Raw genomic sequence first — 19,288 nt, forward strand, 5'->3', positions numbered from 1 at the left:
CATGGCACTACCAGCCCAATCCTCTAGTTTGTGGTGTACAACATTTTATTTGCCTAAGCGTAGTTTATCAGTAACTTACGCTAGGCAATTCATTACACCCACCATAACGCGGAGTTTTTCAAACTGGCCTTGCATCAGTGGCTTCGTTAACGCATCTGCTATCGTATCGTTGGTATTACAGTAAGTAACACTGATACTTTTCTCTTCATGCTTATACGAGCATAATGTTAATATGTTTAAAAAGCGCACACATCTACTTGTAGCCGTTTTCGACAATATCAAACATATGTGTAGTGACAAAAAGTGTTTGTTAAATTTTATTCCTTCGCGCAACAAACATTACAGTAGCGTCGGCACCACTTACGACGGATTGATCCGCACATGCATTGTGATATGCCCGCCTTCCGACGATCGCGGGATCCACATCAGGAGCGAACCACCTCCCTTACCGGGCAAACCTAAGAGACCCGGGCGCCACCGATCCAGATACAACGTTTTGTCCTCTAGCTGTGGAAATGTGGAGTCCCACGTCACCGTGTCGCCAGCACCCACGTCGACTTTGGTGTAGCCGTCGCCGCCGCTATGGACGACCACAGTCACGTCCTTCGTGTCGACGCTCTCGAAAATGAGGCGGACAACGCCGTCGCCCGCGTGCGTGTACGACCCGTAGCTTCCCGCGAAAGCTTCGTCCACTGCTGTGAGTCCCAACGCGTCGAAAAGCGTTCCGTCGTCGATCTCCCCTACATAAGCTGTGGGCCCGCATATAGGTTGCACGAATTGCGCAGCCATGTATGCTATATCAGTGGGGTCGATCAGGGACAGTGCGGTGAGTCCCATATTCGCCACTTTGAGCATGTAGTCTTTCTCAGCTACATCCTTCCCCATATCAGTCTTACCAGTGTCAATGAGCTGGTCCACAATCACCCCAAACGTTTTCCGGAGTAGATCTCGTGTCTCGTAAGCCGCCGTCTTAGTTTTCGAAGCTAGCAACTCTCCCATGCAGTTGTTCGTGACAATAGGGATGTCGTTCAGAACGATTGCCGACTTGTACACCTTTACTCGAATATCATCGACGTTGTCACTCACGTTGCGATATCTAAGAACAGCAAGAGTGACACGATCAGTGAGACGCTTGAGTTGCCAGCCACAACTCGAGTTTTTGTCGATGATACTTTGTAGTTCATCCACCGTCGTGGCTGATTTGTTCATTATACCATTGCCAGAAAGCAAGTTCATGACATTTGCCCCAGTCGAAATAATCTCGTCGCCGTTAGTGATGGCCTGCTTCACGATAAATTCCACAGCTTTGAGCACGTTGTCTGCAAACTCGGCGTTCTTAGGGATTGGCAATCCCATACAATAGCAGATGGCTATTGGAAGGTCGTACAATACGACATCAGCCGAATAAGCAGCAGCGAGAAGCTCTTCTGTATTGCCTTGGGGCGCAGAGGTTTGCCGATAACGAAGATAGTAGATCAGCCCTTTGATCACCTCGACAATATTCGCAACACATTTGATAGCCCACTTGGCAGTCTTGTATATCTTGTAAATCCCGTTAAACACGCCCGCAGTTGCAAGATTCAGTGCCACAGCGATAACCGAAACGATTTTAGTGAGAACCGCGAGAGCACAGTCGTCATTTTGAGGAATGCACTCCAAACTACACGTCACAGGATACGATATCGGACATTGCGTAATACACTCATCGCCGTCCTTGCCATAGCCCAACGGACAAATATTGTTGCTGTCGAAATCGGCCGTCTTGCGATAACATGCTGTATCGGTGGATTTACCGATGGTGGGCCCCACCCAGTTGCGAATCGTTGTGCCGTACGAGTTGTTCCCAACGCCCGAAGGATCCGTCAATTCGACATTCTTGGCTGACATTCTCGTCCAAATTGCGCCGAGTTGATCCACCTCGTCAGCTGCTCGACCGTAGAACCCACTCAACATAAATCCTTCAGGTGCTGTCGCTACCCCTGTTTTGTCTGTCTTCGTTCCGCCAGATATCGTTTTACCTTTGCTAGTTGTGAAGCTTAGATAGAACACACGAGTGTGTGATCCCTGCTTTTCCCAGTGAGCTTCCATCGAGTTAATGTACTCGCCAGAGCCCAGAGTAAGCGTCTGCTCTTCTCCTCCTTTACCTCCGTGAGTAAATGTCAGTTCGGCAGGAGAGGCCACCTGCAGCGTCACAGCGTCCACGCGCTTGGCAGACCGAATCGTGACAGAGGATGCGGTCTGGCCGAACTTGATAGACTTGATGTCAGAGAATGCGTTGCCGTGAGGGCCACCAAAAAGATCGCCGAGTACAATATCTTCATCCGCGGAAACAGGAGGTGAGACCGTCTCGTTAACTGTCGCGATGCTCGACCACACCGCTCCGATGAGGTCGATCTCCTCGCCATAGCGACCAAAGAAGCCGCCAAGCTGGTAGCCCTTCGGAGCTGTCAATGACCCCTTTTCCTTGGTTTGCGATCCACCAGATACCGTCTTACCCTTGCTCGTTCCCAAACTAAGGTAGAAAATGCGCGTGTGACCACCTTTTTGACCCCAATGAGCCTCCATGGTGGTAATATACTCGCCTGGCTCAAGCGTGAGGGTGTTATCTTTTCCACCGGTTCCGCCGTGAGTGAAAGTCATCTCCTTCGGTGCCGAAACTTGTAGAGTGAGACCGTCAACACGCTCGCCCGCACGAATTGTGACGGAACTCACAGTCATGCCAGATGCAACAGCAAGCTGGTCGGAGAATTGCTCTCCGTGAGGGCCTCCAAACGAATTACTTAGTTGAACAGCCCTCTTGTTCGCCTTCGTTGTCACCTCCGACAAACTTCCTGCAATGTCGGCGGGGGCGACAGTACCCGGAGAATCTTCATCTTTAACCGGAGCGGGAGCCGGCGTTGGAGCTGAAGTCACCAGGTCGATGTACGCCCAGACCGCACCCAACGTGTCAATCTCCTTGCCGTCTTTGCCGAAAAAGCCGGCCAGCTGAAAGCCTTCAGGCGCAGTCACCGTGCTCTTATCATTCGTCATCGATCCACCGGCCAGTGAGTTACCCTTGCTCGTGACGAAGTTCACGTAAAAAATGCGCGTGTGGTCGTTCTTCTTCCCCCAGTGTACTTCCATCGACTTAATGTACTCACCCGGCTCGAGCTTGAGCATCTTTTGGTCTCCTCCAGTTCCGCCGTGAGTAAAAATCAAACTCTTGGGTGCTGAAATTTGCAAGGTGATGCCATCGAGACGCTCACCAGCATGAACTGAAATGGAGCTGACCGTCTGTCCTGAATTGACAAAGTTTTCGTCCGAGAAATCCATGCCGTGGGGCCCGCCAAAGCTCTCACTGAGCTGAACAGAGTCCTTGACAGACATTGTCGGGGCTGCAGATGTAGGTGCAGGTGTAGGTGCCGGAGCTGCTGACACAGATGCAGAGGGTGCTGGTGCATCTGCACTGGAGCCTGGTGCAGAACCATCGGTTATCGAGGCATCCGTAGACGCTGGTTCAGTAGACCCTGAGGCTGACGAATCTATGGATGTTGCTGCCGACGGATCCTTACTTGCCGATTTAGATACTGATGATGTTGCCGCCGAGGCGCTCGAAGATGCTTCTCCTGACTCTCCTGTCGATCCCTCTGCAGTCTCTGACTCATCGCTGGACGCTGCTGCGGACTGAGCCGTTTGGTTTGTTGGGGCTTTCGTAGCTTTGGAAGCCTTACTGGCCGTAGCAGCAGAACCAAACCCAGGTGCATCCGTAGACGATTCCAATGATGTCGTTTCGGACACATCTGCTGACACTGCTGGCCTTTTCCTAGTATTGGCAGGCTTGGTAGTCTTAGCAGCCGCAGCAGCAGCTGAACCGGAGTCCGATGCATCCGTAGACGTTTCCATTGACGCCACTGCAGACTCATCCACTGAAGCTGTTGGTCGTTTCCCCGTTTTCTTGGGCCTCGCTACTTCAGCAGCAGACCCCGATGCCGAGACATCGGTATCGGCGTCAACCGATGCGTCCAACCCGCTTGCAGAAGCCTCGGTAGACGCCGTTGGTCGTTTCCCAGTTTTCTTAGGCTTAGCCCCTTCAGTAGCAGACCCCGAAGCATCGGTAGAGGTCTCCGCTGAAGCTGGTGCAGACGCGTCGGCTGACCCCGCGGAGGATTTATCTGCTGAAGTTTCACCAGAAGCAGTGCTGGCAGAACCAGCAGTAGACGTTACCGGCGCAGCGGGAGTAGGAGCTGGTGCTGCTGGTGCTGGGGCGTCTGTCGCCGGGGCCTCCGCAGAAATACGCGTCCAAATCGCTCCCAACTTGTCGATCTCGTTGCCGTCCTGGCCGAAGAATCCTCCGAGCTGGAAACCCTCCGGCGCCTCCACCGTGTTCTTGCTCTCCGTCTGAGAACCCCCAGAGACCGTGTTACCCGCGCTCGTGCCGAAGCTCAGGTAGAAGATGCGCGTTCTCCCCTTCTTCTCGCCCCAGTGCGCCTCCATCGACGTGATGTGTTCGTCCGCGGCAAGAGTGAGCGTGTTCGCTTTCCCACCACCTCCTCCGTGGCTGAACGTCGCCGCCGTCGGCCTTTTCACTTCCAGTGAAACGCCATTGACTCGCTCTCCTGCTCGAATGGTAAGGGAGCCGATGGTCTGTCCAGCAGCGACCGAGGCTTGGTCCGAGAACGCGTTTCCGTGAGGCCCACCGAAGCTCTCGCTCAACTGAACGGGGTCATCTGCTGATAAGATCCCCGGTGCAGCCACTAGGAGAAGGCAAACGATTGCCTGAAGTATCATCGTTGACACTCGATGTGCCATGCTCGCGAAGTCGAGTTTCCTGAAATGTGGTTTTAATCTGCGTGCGGAGTTAACCAGATGCTTACGCAGATAATACTCACACAGCTCTTGTCCACAACAATACCAATGGCGTTGGATTTGTTAGTGCTGAGTCGCTTTTATTTTGCTCGTCAGGGATTATGTTGTGTTTATGATATTTTCTCCTCTGGGATCGGCTGAGTTCACGTCATTTCTGTACTTTACCTCGACCAAATTTGGTGCAGTAAGCACAGATGGTTCTTGGTTGTCGTTTTGTCCACCATTTTTGGGAGCAAGGCTGAGGTCACACTTCAAGTCGCAATCATTTGGACTTCATATTCGATGTGACCAAGCACACGAAGATCCCCGAACTGGTACAGTAGTCGTTGATACGCGATTTCGTGGTGATAGATATTCTATTTGACCGAATCAAGTCAGCTTGATTCGAAGTCTTATATTCACCGAGGATAGACGCTTTGATGCACACACGAATAGAGTACCGTCGGACGCACTACGACTCCGAGTTGTCGTGAGTGTACTTGTACAATCTTGCGCCCCGTTCCACACGAAGCGTATGACGGGATGCACATCTCAGAGAGAGAAGGTAACTACGTTGGTGCCTACTGAAATTTTACCAGGCAAAATATATACAGCATCTGCCGCAGCGGGCATCGTGACTCACGCTCGTAGCCGGGCTAACCAAGTGCGCATCGCAGATAACAAACTCTCGACGCGGGTACCGTACTGGTAGACTACCAGTGGAAGTGTGTGTTACGTAAAACATTTTCCTGCAAGAAATTCAACTTTCAAGTTTTACACAGCCAAAATGAACAATACACAGCAAAGTTGCATTTTTGCGTCCAAGCGGCGACCAAGGCGGCGGAATATCGGGTCGAGTGCCTACCATGCGATACATGATACTGCCAACAGCTTCGCGATAAGGAATAGCTTTCACCGTATCTTTCTCTACTTTATCGCTATCCTGACCGCTTACGGATAGTTTAACGTTCGGTTCTACTGGGGTTGCAATAGAATACAGAATATATTCGCTGAAACGGTCAAGGACCTGTCGTAAAGGTGGTGAATTTAAGACTGAGTTACCGCTGAGTTTTCCCACTGACCTGCTCACCCTCGTCCTACCTGTACCTACAGAGCACCTCGGGTCATCAGCGCTGCCTCGAGCCATCAGCTCTGACTCGGATTCGTGCCACTCTCACCAGTGGCATCGACACTTCCCCGCGAGTCGAGCGTCGAGGCAAGCATGACAAGTCTGAGCGCACTTCGAAGGTGACAAAGCAGCGTCTTCCCCAGCGCTTTTGTGAAGCCATCCGCAAGCATTTCGGAAGTCGGGCAGTACGCGAGCTTGATGGTGCCATCTTGGCATGCATCTTTGATAGAGTGAAATGCGATGTCGACGCTTTTCTGCGAGTTTGACGTTTTCTCCTTCTTGATCCTCTGTATCGTCGAAAGGTTGTCGATCATCATAGGTATCTTGGTCAACTTCACTCCCGTGAGCGAGTAAATCAACATCGACATCCACTTGAGGTCTTCCAGGCCCATGTCAGCTGCGATATACTCCGCTGCGGTTGATGATTTAGCCACGACAGTCTGACGCTTGCAGGACCAGTGTACGGGACAGCCGTGAACACCCAATAACTGACAGGAAATCGACTTTCTATCGCTTGTATCGTTGGCCCAATCCGCATCTGTGAAAAACTGCAGGTGTGGAGCTTTTGTGGTGCGTCGGAATTCGAGCCCCATGGATCGCGTAGTCGACACGTAGCGTAGTATCCGTTTCAATGCGTGCCAATGTCGAACGCTTGGTTTGTTGCACCGCGACACTGCTAGATTTACAGCGAAGGATAGGTCTGGGCGAGATACCCGACTGAGATACAGCAGGGCGACAATTGCCTGCCTGTACGGGACGTGTTCCGCGAGTTCCTCTCCTTCGCCAGCCTTGTACAGCAGCGTATTTTGACCCATCGGCGTTGTCGCTGCTCTGCACTTGTCCATTGCAAATCGATGACAAACTTCGGTGGCGTATTGCTCTTGGTTGATACACATTATTCCTTGCTGGAAGTCACGAGTGACGCGCGTGCCAAGGAACCACGAGAGCTCTCCGAGGTCCTTGATGTCGTATTTTTCGCGATGGGCTGCCATTAACTCCTCCACGTCTTCCGTGCTGTCATAACCGATCAGGATATCGTCGACGTACACGAGGATATTCAAAGCTTTTGTAGGATTGTTGTAAACACACCGGTCTTCTGGCAATGGTGTAAAGCCTCCACTTCGAAGAAACGATTTGAGCTCAGCGTTTCATTCACGTCCAGACTACTTCAGACCATACAGTGCTTTGCCGAGCAACCAGACTTGTCCGGGTTCTCCTTCTTCGAATCCACTCGGTTCCTCGACGTAAATGATCGCCCGCAGTCCTGCCTTAACATAGGCTGTGGGAATAACTCCTTGACGAACGTGCCATCCTCTGTGATTGCATTCTGCTAGAAATACACGAATAGCGATTAGTGTTACAACAGGAACATATGTCTCGATATAATCGAGCAGGAATATCTGGCCACATCTTTCCGCGCAAACCGGAGCTCGGAACCGATCAATTGAACCGTTTTCCTGGCGCTTTAGCCTAAAGTTTATAGTCGATCCGACTCCATGGGCGTCAGCCGGGTGAGTCACAACCGTGAATGTCCCATTGGCACGGAGCGCCTCGATCTCGTCCTCGATAGCCTTTTTCCACAGCGGCCACTGCGGGGATTTTGTGGCTTCTTTCAATGTCATTGGCTCTTGAATTACTTCTCCCAGCCCTAAAAACGCAGATCCGGCGGTTTTTTCAGCTATCCGTACCGATCGACGACGTTGAGTGAGGTTCGGATTTGCACTTCGGGGCACCACAGTTGTCGGCTGAGGTTCTGCTTGGTCACTTCCCCGCATCGAGCTGCTCGACGACAAAACGTCCGTGTCAAACGAGCGGTCAGGTGTGTCCGGTGAAATGGCCAAATGGTCGAGAGATGTTGATGGTCTAGGAGGCCGTAGCTGCCGGCCCATGAATGCGACGTCGCAACTGTGAACAATCCGAGATCCACCTTCCCGGATGTAGACAAAGTATCCTTTCCGCTGGTGATCAGGCCCAACGTAAATCCCACATTGTGCAGTGGGTAGAAACTTAAACTTTGTGCTCCGCTGTGTCGGCTTGAGTTGGACAACGATGCGCTCACCAAATGCGTGCAAATCACAAAGTTCTGGACGACTACCGTGATATCGAGTGTACGGCGTAGTGCCCGGGTTGTTGCGCGTGACTACGCGATTGCACATGTAGACAGTAATACGAACAGAATATTCCTACCGATTATGACGGACGATTGCCTGCAATAATAAACAGCGAGTCATGTCCGCCAACGTGCGGTCAGCCCGTTCAGCAACTCCGTTCTGGAAGTGTTTATCCGGCTCCGAATAATGTCGTTCAATGCCTTCGTCGTCACCCAGGTCGTCAAAAGCTTTGTCAATGAATTCGCCGTCATTATCCGTGCGAAGCACACAAACATCAGCGTCGCCATTTCGTCGTTTCACCAAATGAATGTAATGCCGAAACTTCGCCACGGCTTCACGTTTCGCTTTGAGAAAGTAGACATGGGTATAGTTGTTCCACTTCACTGCCATGTTGTGGCGATGGCCGTGAATACTACGCTGGAACGGAACTGTCAGGTCACCGTGACAGATGCGATCTTTTTCTTCTTGTGTTCGAAGGGTGCGTCGGGGTGCTCCTCTGCTGTGACCTTTTCCAAGTGCACACACTTCACATGGGTACATGGACAATGTCTTCGAACCTTTGATGCGGAGTCCTTGGACGAGGCCACCACGTTCCATGTCCAGTATTGCTTGATAATGCCAATGACCCAAACGGCGATGCCAGTCTTTAAGTGAATCTGTTGCTACTGTCGGGAAAGTTACTGTGAGCGATGTCGCTGCTAACCCACTTGCAATCGTCTTTGTGTTCACGTACACTCCATCACACATAGTGCTCCGAAAGATAGCTGGTCCGTACACGGTACATCCGTTATCACCGAAATCACACTTGTATCCATCTGCTGTAAGCACCGATACGGAGAGGAACGTTTGAGCGAGTGACGGTATGTAGACCACGTTGTGTACAATACCAAGAGGGCCGTCGGCTATATTGAGGTCACCAGCTTCTGTTCCTACAACAATACGCCCATCAGCCATTTGAACGGTGTGACCATCACAAGGCGCAATGTTCAGAAGAGCTTCTCGAATTCCAGCCATGTGAAATGAAGCACCAGAGTCAACAACGTGTTCCACAATAGTCTTGCCGGGATCGAATGGTTTGGGCGCGGTATCTGTCGACACCCCGCGCCCTCATTCTTCATCAGAGGACTGCACTGCGGCTGCGGCGTGTCCGGCGGTTTGATTGGTGGACTGCTTGCGCTGCTGCTCGGCTACGTGGTGGTCATGATAGTTGGTTGTATGCCCGCGCTGGTCACAAATCTTACACAGAGCGTTGCTGAAATCCCATCGGTCGCGTGGCTTCTTCTAGTTACTGGTGGCTGCAAGAGCTGCGTGTCCTGTGCACAACCGCTTGCCGTGATCGGTGCCTTCAGAAGCTGTATCATAACGACGGTTCTTCACACGGCCGTCCGAGCCGATTGAGTAAATTGATTGTTTTCTCGATCTCGCCAGACGCATCGTCCGCCTCCACGTCAATCTAGGCAAGCCGAGTATCACGATAGCGAGGGTATGTCAGTTGAACGAACGTACTGAGGGCCTGTTGCTCAGTGTAGTCATTCACTCTTCCATGATTCAGTCCAGTCGCGATTTGTGACAATCGGTGCGCGTACTCATCGTATGACTCGTGAGGGAGCTTGGTAGTAGACGCTAGCAAGACGACTTGGCGTTGCACGGAGAGACGACGGCGAAACTTTCGGAGGAATGCACGCCCAAAATCGCGGAAAGGATCCCGCGGAAGCGTGCTGCGGTTCCAAATGAACCAGGTACTTGGCGTTCCCGTGAGATGGTTGGAAAGGACGCTGCACTTGACCGGTCCCGGGCACGTACGCCTATTGAGAGTTTGTGCATCCTCAATTTGCACTTGTAGACGCCCAAACCATCCGTGATCACCAGCATCAAGGTAGCCATCCCGTATCGCACCCGAGAAGTTCTCAATGTTGACGAGCGTGACGTTGAACTTCGGTTTAGGTTCACTTGCGATCTCCACGGTGGCTTGATCGGCTTGTCCCCCTTGGCCGGCATCCCCACCTTGGTCAGCTTCCCCGTCTTCTTCCGTTCGCGGTTCAGGCTCACCGTCAACTTCTTCGAATTCGTTCGATCTGTGCGAGGACATCTCCGTTTGCTCAACAAGCAAGAGAGGCTGTTAACCTGTTGTAAAGGTGGTGAATTTAGGACTGAGTTACCGCTGAGTTTTCCCACTGACCTGCTTACCCTCGTCCTACCTGTACCTACAGAGCACCTCGGGTCATCAGCGCTGCCTCGAGCCATCAGCTCTGACTCGGATTCGTGCCACTCTCACCAGTGGCATCGACAGGACCTTCGTAGCGTATACGTGTTGGTGGATAAATCTCGTTCGGTCGATACGGTCACATTGAACGGACGAGCCGAGTAAATACTTCACCTTCCCTAAATATGTCACGAAGAACCTCCTCTTCATGGCTGATTTCAGCTCGCTCACGAGGGCTGGTGTAGGTGCGACGATCAATAGGTCGTACACGTACACTACGGTATAGCAAGTAATTCTGTCAGCCGCGTGTTTAAAAATACGACTGTCCTTGAGGTTTTGGAACCGAAGATCGTCAAGAAAAGCAGGCAACCTTTGGTACCAGACTCTAGGAGCCGGTTTTAACCCGTAAAGGCTCTTCAGGAGATTATATACAATGTCCTCCTTGCCTGGGATGTGAAAACCTTCCGGTTGAGCCATGTAGATCTCCTCTTCCAGAAAGCCTTTAAGAAACACCGGTTTGACATCCATTTGATGGACATCGAGACCAAGTAAGTCTGAGGACATCCATTCTGATAACGGGTGAAGAAAATTTGTTATAGTCAATGCCAAGTTCCTGAAGGAATACTTTGATCACTATAACTGCTTTGAAGCGGTCCATTTCATCGGTGTCGGCATACTTTACAACAAAGACCCATCGGCGGATTAGAATCTTCCTGTCTTTGAGAGGGGTTACCAATACATAAGTGTTATTTTCCACAAAGAATTATATTCCGATTTGGCTGCTTTTCTCCACTTAGGAGCATGAACCGACTTCACTGCCGCTCGGTAAGTAGGTCACATACCGATTAGCTAGGAATGCGTACAGTAACTTTCCACGTTGTTCCTGTAGATCTTCCGCAGCAGTGAGGGCTACGTCCGAATCTTTGGCTGCGACTTGGGGTCGCATATATACGAGGCCAAGGCGGAATTCAATGTAATCTCCGTTCTGAATGAGTAGTGAATTTCTTTCTGATCAAGAGGCCTCATGAATGTAGGTGGTCTGCGTGGAGCAGCGGGTTCAGAAAACGTCGGTACAGCCTCGCGTCCAAAATTAGAAAATGTTGCATATTCACGTTCTGCAGTTGGAGCCGTTGAAGTCTCAGGTTGTGATATAAGTTATACATTTGCACGTCACGTGCTGGATCTGGCGTAGATGTCGAGGCTTCCAGACGTCCTCGTTAAAACTGCATCACGGCTATAGACACTCGCACGTGCGTTGATATCCCTCAAGCGATACCCTATTTGTGATCGTACATGCCTAGGAACATACGCAGTCGTGCTCGAGCATCGAGGTTGTCTCGATATTGCTCCGTTATGTGTACATATCCACTGCATCCAAACACCTTCATATAGTGTTGTTGTCTTGAGCGGTGGGGCCACCGTTGTAGGTAGTTGACCGTCGAAATGTGAAAGTGAGGCGTCTCCAGTTCTTCACCCGGTTGAGTTCTCTTTTCCTACAGCGCTAGTTGCCGCTGAAGCTCAACCAACGCTCTCGTTCTTACTACACTTTGCACATATCAAGTTCCTGTAATTCATGCATCTGTTTCGAACTAGATTAGAAACTCTGATCTGAATGTTGTGGTGTAGCAGAACGCACATGTTAGTCCTTGTAACAGACACAACAATCGTCGAGCAAGTTGGCTCTTATTGGCCAGCCCTAGGTTGTCTCCAGCGGTTCGGCCCTTCCGGGACAACGGTGGCGGTCCTCGCCGAGACCATGCAACCAAGCCAGTCGATCCTCCGGAAAGCAGCTGAGCTCACTGACTCCCGTTCCACACACTCCACCAAAGGATAGACGACGGCTCACGAGCGCTTTTACGAGCAACAGAGAGCAAAGGCTTCTCGGCTAGAAGTGTCACAGTACCAGGGCTATCCGGCGTGCTGGCTCGCAGACTCGGCGAGAATTGTCCTTGGCGCCCTCAGCGAGTTCCTTGCCCTTCTCGTGTCGACATCACTTTTGGCGCTACCTGTCAGCACCCAATAAGCTATGCCTCTCGAGTGTTGACGACAGACATAATCCACCCCGCGCAGGGACTTGCCGGACTGTGTACGCTTGTCTCGGACGTAGAAAATTCTGCTCGGTTTGTTTGTTATCCCCCTGGAGTGCCGCTAGGGCTCTATCTATTATTCCCTATGTCCTATACAAATACCTAATGGAATGAAGGGGGTTCGGATCTCAACTGACCCCTCACTGAGTCCCTATGTAACTATTTTGTGATTCGGGTTGCCTTCTCGACGCAGTGAGAACTACCGTATCCGCTCTTATGTTGCAACACCGGATCGCTCTGACTTTGAAACACTTTCGCCGACAACGGAACTCGGCGGGAATTACCGTGACCGCTCCCACGCTGAAAAACCGGACCGCGTCGACACGTAACTGACGCTCGAGTCCATGTAGCCCTGCAGCGAGACGCGGCCGCGAGCAAGCTGACGCACCTCGACAGGGTCGGACTGCCTGTCCAGACCGATGCAGCCGCACTTGGTGGCGACGAGCTTCTCGATGGCGTACTGTGTGTCCTTGCACAAGCACACCATCGGAGACTCGGGGGTCTCCGTCTTGAGACCGCCCACTCTGAGATGCCTGACTACTACCGTGGTATCTCTGACTCTGCAACGCTGGACCGCTCTGAATTTGAACCGCCTTCGCTCGTTCAGGCTGATGCCATCGGAATTCGGTGTCTGGTCACATACTGGTCACCGAATTACTGGTCACCGAATTATGGCACTACACCACAATGTTAAAGTTTGGTGCTTATTCGAAACCACAACATATAGGTTAGAGATGGGATACGGCGATGTCAAAGTTCATACGGGGTTCGTCCATCCGTTTTAGCGCTGGGTGCTAGTCACTTCGCATAGCACATTACTTGCGATCAACGCTGAAACGATTGGCGAGGATCACCGCTGCTGGTACCGATAACAGGTTACAATGCAGCACATATAATCATGAAGGGTGAGCGTTTCCGGTTGCCTTTGGAGTCAATGAGTGCCGGCTCAACTCGTCCAATGCCTTCGATTGGGATTTCATTGTTATCATCAACAGTGATCGAGCCACCACTAGCTGCGATATCAGCAAACCACTGGGATTCGTGCGTCAGATGGCGCGTACATCCAGGGTCGATGGTCCAGGTGGGATCCAGTTGAATGTAGGCTTGAGTTGACAGACTGACAGGAGGGTTGACCGTTGTAGCTACGGCAACCAGGCCCGCATCATGGTGCTGCTAATGGAAAACTTGTGTTTGGCACCATTGTCGACATCTCGACCGAATCAGAGTCCAGCGGACAGTTCTTGTCGTGATCACGGTTTTGATACGTGCAACCATTGCTGGTTTTGTGTCGGCCACCACTATGGTTCTTGTCCCCGTGGTTGTTGCTGCCGTTACTGTTGCTACGGCCTTAGTTCACAGTAGGAGTAGACATCGTTACCGCTGGGGTCTTGATCTTGGAGGACAGGCGGTTCTGTAGCCACTGGAGCACAATCGTTCTTGGTGGCGCTAGTCAGGTGTCCCATTGGACGCTCTAGGGCCTGGATGTCGCGAACATTGCCGAAAATGTTTGCTTCAGATCTTCATACGGATATACTTCCGCTGGTCCTCCAAATGCACAGATCATGTATCGCGATTTGGATATTGAAATGAAAAAGATAGATTGAATTTTGCGATTCTGTCACCACCGAATCGGTGGCTTCTTGCGCGGCTTTAACCGCGTTTTCGAGTTACAGGGAAAACTCAGTCATGTCCGATCCTTCTTCTTACCTGATTTACATCAAGTAGTGTTGGATGAAGTAGGGGTCTCCGTGGAATGCGGCACCTTCATACTTCTGACAGATGAACTGAAAGATATCGTGATGTCGTGAGATTCTTTACCAGGCGGACGTGAGTGTTGTACATGGTTATCATCAATAAATCTTTGGTCTTGGCTTCTTGCCGGCGTCGTTCGCGCCGGTGCAGGGTCTGAGGCTTCTCGTCCGTATCACGTTTGCGTTCTTGGCACGCTTGGGTGCGGTCGAATGGGCGATTGACAGGCAGCTTCTTGCGCTTGAGCGAGGTGTCCGAGTCACGCTTGGTAAGCATGTGGTTCGGGAAAAAGAAGTGGCCAGCTTCGCGCCGGCATTACTAGAAGAAACTTGCTACATCATCTCGGAAGAAAGGATATCGCTAGATTGCTATCCGGCGAGCTCGATGGGCAGGACAGAGCGCACAGGCTTCGGAGGGGATATCAAAATTAGATTGGAAATGCATACGCCGGGAGATCGGACTTGTGGCTTGGGGTGAGCAGATATTGTATTGCCTGAAGTCTCATGCGTTTTCAAAGTACGACAAGACTAATGGTCGAATTGGATACCCACATAGTACCTGTATTCGGCACTCGACTGTAGATATGCATCACGATTTTGGAACTACCCGGCTGCTGTCGAATTCAGGTGGACGTTCTTACATCAATGGACTTCAGCTGGCCTCCACAAGGACAAAGCCGAACTGTCCATTGTTGGATTGCCTTTACCAGCGGTTCCTGCACGATTAAGGGAAATTGCTGAAACGGAGTGGCTTCAAGCCACTTGAGATTTTAACAGATAAATATCTGTTAAAGTTTTAGATACTTCCTCACCTTGGTGTAAGTCACACCAATTGCTACATTTGAAGTGGGCCACCACAATGAGTGGTCCACACCTACCCAAAGATCCTATTGGTAGAAAGATGCTGCTTTCTACCAATTAGAGACGTGCATATTGGCGGGGCTCTGGCTGCCCCTTTCATAGATGATAAACAGTTTTAGTAGATTTAGGAGGATGATCAATTACAAACAATACGGTTCTCATTTTACCCTAATCTAATTAGTGCGGTTTCTTTATTTAGTTTAAATTATTCTTGAGGACTCAAGTATATTTATTCTAATTAAAACTAACCTACCGCTTCCTCATACACGTAGCGCAACGTGTAAGCTTAAGTAGTGATCCAAAGTAGGCCCACTACAATTGCCCAGAGGTTGCGCTCGGATAAACCTCAAAGTGATGAGGTTATCCTTGCAGAGTGCATTGACAAGGGCGCAGAGAGTTGCTGGAGAATCGGGGCGGTCTTATATTTCCATGCGGTGTGGCGATGGCGGTTAGCATTATTTGACTCTCTCAACACGGTCACGTCAGAGTAGCACTACGCGATTTGCGATGCGACTTAGACACGGGTACGACACGGTCCACTTGCATTTACGTCGTGGAGTGCATGATATTGTGATGCGTAGCGCTGCAATGATCCTAGGAAGGGCTTTGACGACGGGCTTTGACTTCCCAACCTTTTGCCTGGTCGGCAGCACACCGCCTTACCTCTTGTTTTTCGATGGAGGTTCCAGAGGTAGCCCGGTCCCTGGTGGGAGTGGGGCGGTAGTGATTAGAATTGGAGCGTCCGCCGTTGACTTTCGTGTGTGCTGGATAATTAGCATATCATATGCGCCCAAGACAACAACCAACAATCTCGCTAAAAATATGGGTCTTCTCTCTGACCTACGAGCGTGCAAACGGTACCACGGGGCACCGTTACACGTCGTTGGCGATAGCACGAGCGGCGACATTCGCCGCTGGCGGCCCACCTCAGGTCAATCTATTGGCAATGTCGCAGGTTAGTCGACACGATGGGAGTTATTTCTTGGCAAAATCATTTACGAGATTTTACCAAAGTGGCTGATGCGCGCGCTAACGTCGCCACGAATACGGCTACAAGTGTGCAACGACCACATGACCCGGTCGAACGTTCTCCATGATGGGCAGCTGCAGCTGCCTATGCGTCCAGTGACATCGAACATTGGCTAGCTCTTAACCTTCATAAGGACTGCTCGGAGTCCGCGGTCTCTACAGTGTAAACATGGGGGGGGGTCATTTAGCTGACGGAAGCTCCGCCAGATTCTTCATCAGAGTCGGATGGTGGCTAGAGCTCCTCGTTGGTATAGTCGTAGCCCACAGCATCTGAGTCGACCCCGAGCTGCTCCGACGGCATAGCGTTCGGGGCATTGTCGATGTCGGACATTGTCCCGTATCAGGGTACACGGGTGGCGTGCCAGGTATCCGGGTGCCGGGCTCGTGTGGTGTCGACGTGGTGACCCGCGCCTAGGGTCATCTTTGAGCGGCGTGTGGAGGATGCGTCGCCGGTCCAAGTGGTGATATCTCTGTGTGAGGGGTCGACGTGATGGCCAGAGGGTGCTTTTGGACCGCTCAGGACGGGTGTCAAGCGCTACGGACCATGGTATACATACTTTTGCGGAGGGGTTGTCATGTCCGGAGCTGCGGACATGACAACGACCCCAAGGACCTGCAAGGAGGGGCGCTGCCCTCAGAAGATCAAGCCTCTCCTCTATTCTGCTTTACTGATCAGTCGTGAACTTACCCTGTCAACAACAACCGAAACAACAAGGAAGCTTTTATTTTACGTTATCTGTTAGTCACTCGAGTCTCCTTCCGCCACCTCGCTCTTTCGTCCCGCACAAGACATCTACTCGCAAACAGCCACAGCGTACTCGAACTCGAAGGAGGCAGGGAGTGGGGGGCCCGGCACCCGGACCCTTGGCACGCCACCCGTGTACCGTGACACGGGACATTAATTGGACCGGCGACGCATCCTCTACACGCCGCTCAAAGATGACCCTAGGCGCAGGTCACCACGTCGACACCACACGAGCCCGGCACCCGGACCCCTGGCACGCCACCCGTGTACCCTGATACGGGACATTCTCCCGGACTTTGCGTTCGGCGTCCCCGCCGAACCTCCAGGTGCTGGGCGAGCTCCAGCCGCAGGGCAGCGGCGTGTTCATCGGCAGCACGAAGTTAGCCGAGATAGCAGCGGGCGGTCGGGCACGAATGTCTTCACTGGTTGGTACTCTGTGGTCGGGAAGAGGGTAGATGTAGGTCGCGTTGCAGTAGGAGTAGCCATTCCGATCTCGAGTGTTAAGTGATTTCAAAGTATAACCTGCCTCTGCCGATATGAGAGTAGCTCCGTGTTCATCAGATAGTCGCGAAGAAGTAGTAAACCAACATGCAGGCGCGGAAACAGCCGCGCTCTCCAGATTCCAAATGAGATAAAGTTGAGAAAAGAAAAAGAAAAGAGAAAGTAGACGACGACAGGCACAGCCAGCCTCGAGAGTCATCGTCATTATCCATTGTCACGGCTAGAAGAGGAACTCGTCCTCATCCGCCGTTGCATTCGCCTCCGCAAGGCGAGCGCTTTTTCGCAGCTCGAACCAACCTTTGGCCTTACGTTGTTCGTCTTCAAAAGCATCGATGAGGACGGAATAGTCAGGTAGTAGAGGAGTGGTAGACCGCCAGCAAGTTTCGTATGAAGCCGTTAACACCAGGTATTGCTGCTGTCGTCCCTTCACTCGTTTGTCCAAAATCTCCACGATGGGGTTTGAGACCCCAGAGAACGCTGTCTCCTCGCCGCCTAGCGTCAGGCGTTCCACGAAACTTGTAGTAGATAGGTCGTCGACAGTCAAAGGTCCTGCATCGTCGGCGGAGGGCTCGCTTGTGACTCCATCAGGCACTTCGATGAGGAACGGTCTACTCCACCGCCCCGCAAACTTCTTCAGACGGTTCACATTGACAGACACCACTCGGTCGGGGTGGTTCGGAATACCAATTTTGTAAGTGTTGTCGCCGAGACGGCCCACCACGCGGTAGGGACCGTGCCAGGAGAAGGTTAGCTTCTTCGTCTTCCTCTCGCCTCGGCGAGCTCTGAAGTATTGGTAAACCCACACAGCATCGCCCTCTCGGAACTCAACAGCGACTTGGTCTTCACGGCGGTGCGCATGACGGTCCTGGGCTTTCAGTAGTTGCCGCTCCACAAGCCGGCGAGTGTCGCGCATCGACAGAAAGAGGCGCCGGCGGTACCCGGCCACCTCGTTGCTCTTCCAGTCATTTTTCGTGTTCAAGAACGCCAAGTCCAGGGGCAGCACGGGGTCACTGCCGTATAAGCTGAAAAAGGGAGAATCGCCGAGAGCTTCATGGTATGATGTGCGATATGCAAACAACACGCGAGGCAAATATAGATCCCAGTCAGTTTGAGCCTCACATCCGTAGCATTCCAATCAGAGTCCCGTTGAACCGCTCTACCAACCCCTGCGTTTGCGGGTGGTAGACGGCTCCGAAGAGTTTCTTGATCCCCAAGGTCTCGTAGAATGACTTAGCCACTTCCGAAATGAAGTTAGAGCCACGGTCGCTCAGCAAGCGTTCCGGCACACCGTGCCGACAGAGGACTCATCGATCATGATCTTGACGAACGTAAGAGTATCAAGGGCTTCCACAGGGATTCCTCAACCCATCGCGTGAAATAGTCAGCGAAGACCAGAATGTACTTGTGTCCTCTAGGCGTAGTAACTAGCGGTCCGATAGCGTCGACCACCAACAGAGAAAATGGCCCAGCCAATTCGTGCACTGGCATCCTTTGCATCAAGCCGTTTTTCCAAGGGCGGTACCCCTTCCCACTGCCACACACCGTGCAAGCCCGCACGTACTCAGCCACGTCGCGCTTCCAGCCATGCCAATATGCGTGCTTCCGTACTTTGTCCAGGGTCTTTGACTGTCCTACGTGGGCAGCGAATACGTCGGAGTGACAGTAATGGAGTACCGTTTCGATAAATGGCAGTGGAATGACCGGCACAGGGCGTGTCCGCCGCGAGCCTTCAGGTGCACACGTCTCATGAGCATCCCGTTCCTCATGGCATAATGAGGGGCCATCTAGAGTACCTTTACCCGCAGTTGACCGTTGAGCGCCAAGGCGCCGTGTTCCAGGAACGCCACTAGGGCTCGTATCCAAGGGGTACGTCCTTGCTCCTCAACGAACCGTGCTCGGTCAAGCCCAAAGACGTCCACGGGTGAGACGGCCTGGTGGTCTTCCTCCGGGCGGTGGCCTTCAGCAGAGTCAGATTTATCAGGAGCTTCAGAGGCAGGGGAAGCGTCGCCGTGGTCACCGGGTCCAGCGACCGGCTTACTCAGGGCCGGGG

General features: G+C 52.1%; 2 protein-coding genes across 2 annotated transcripts; both read right to left on the bottom strand.

Annotated features, from left to right (window-relative positions):
* Positions 1-360: 360 nt before the first annotated feature.
* On the bottom strand, positions 361-4,788 carry IUM83_03976 (RAN GTPase-activating protein 2; the record flags this gene model as incomplete). The annotated part of the gene is made up of 2 exons (XM_067928013.1): positions 361-3,342; positions 4,204-4,788. 2 exons carry the CDS (start codon positions 4,786-4,788, stop codon positions 361-363), a joined length of 3,567 nt encoding a protein of 1,188 aa, XP_067793990.1.
* Positions 4,789-12,634: 7,846 nt separating this feature from the next.
* On the bottom strand, positions 12,635-12,841 carry IUM83_03977 (uroporphyrinogen decarboxylase; the record flags this gene model as incomplete). Its single annotated transcript, XM_067928014.1, has 1 exon — positions 12,635-12,841. The coding sequence occupies one exon, from the start codon at positions 12,839-12,841 to the stop codon at positions 12,635-12,637; it is 207 nt and encodes a 68-aa protein (XP_067793943.1).
* Positions 12,842-19,288: the final 6,447 nt, after the last annotated feature.

The sequence above is a fragment of the Phytophthora cinnamomi genome, assembly GCF_018691715.1.
Source record: "Phytophthora cinnamomi strain GKB4 chromosome Unknown Contig27, whole genome shotgun sequence".
In the NCBI taxonomy this organism is placed as follows: Eukaryota; Oomycota; class Peronosporomycetes; order Peronosporales; family Peronosporaceae; genus Phytophthora; species Phytophthora cinnamomi.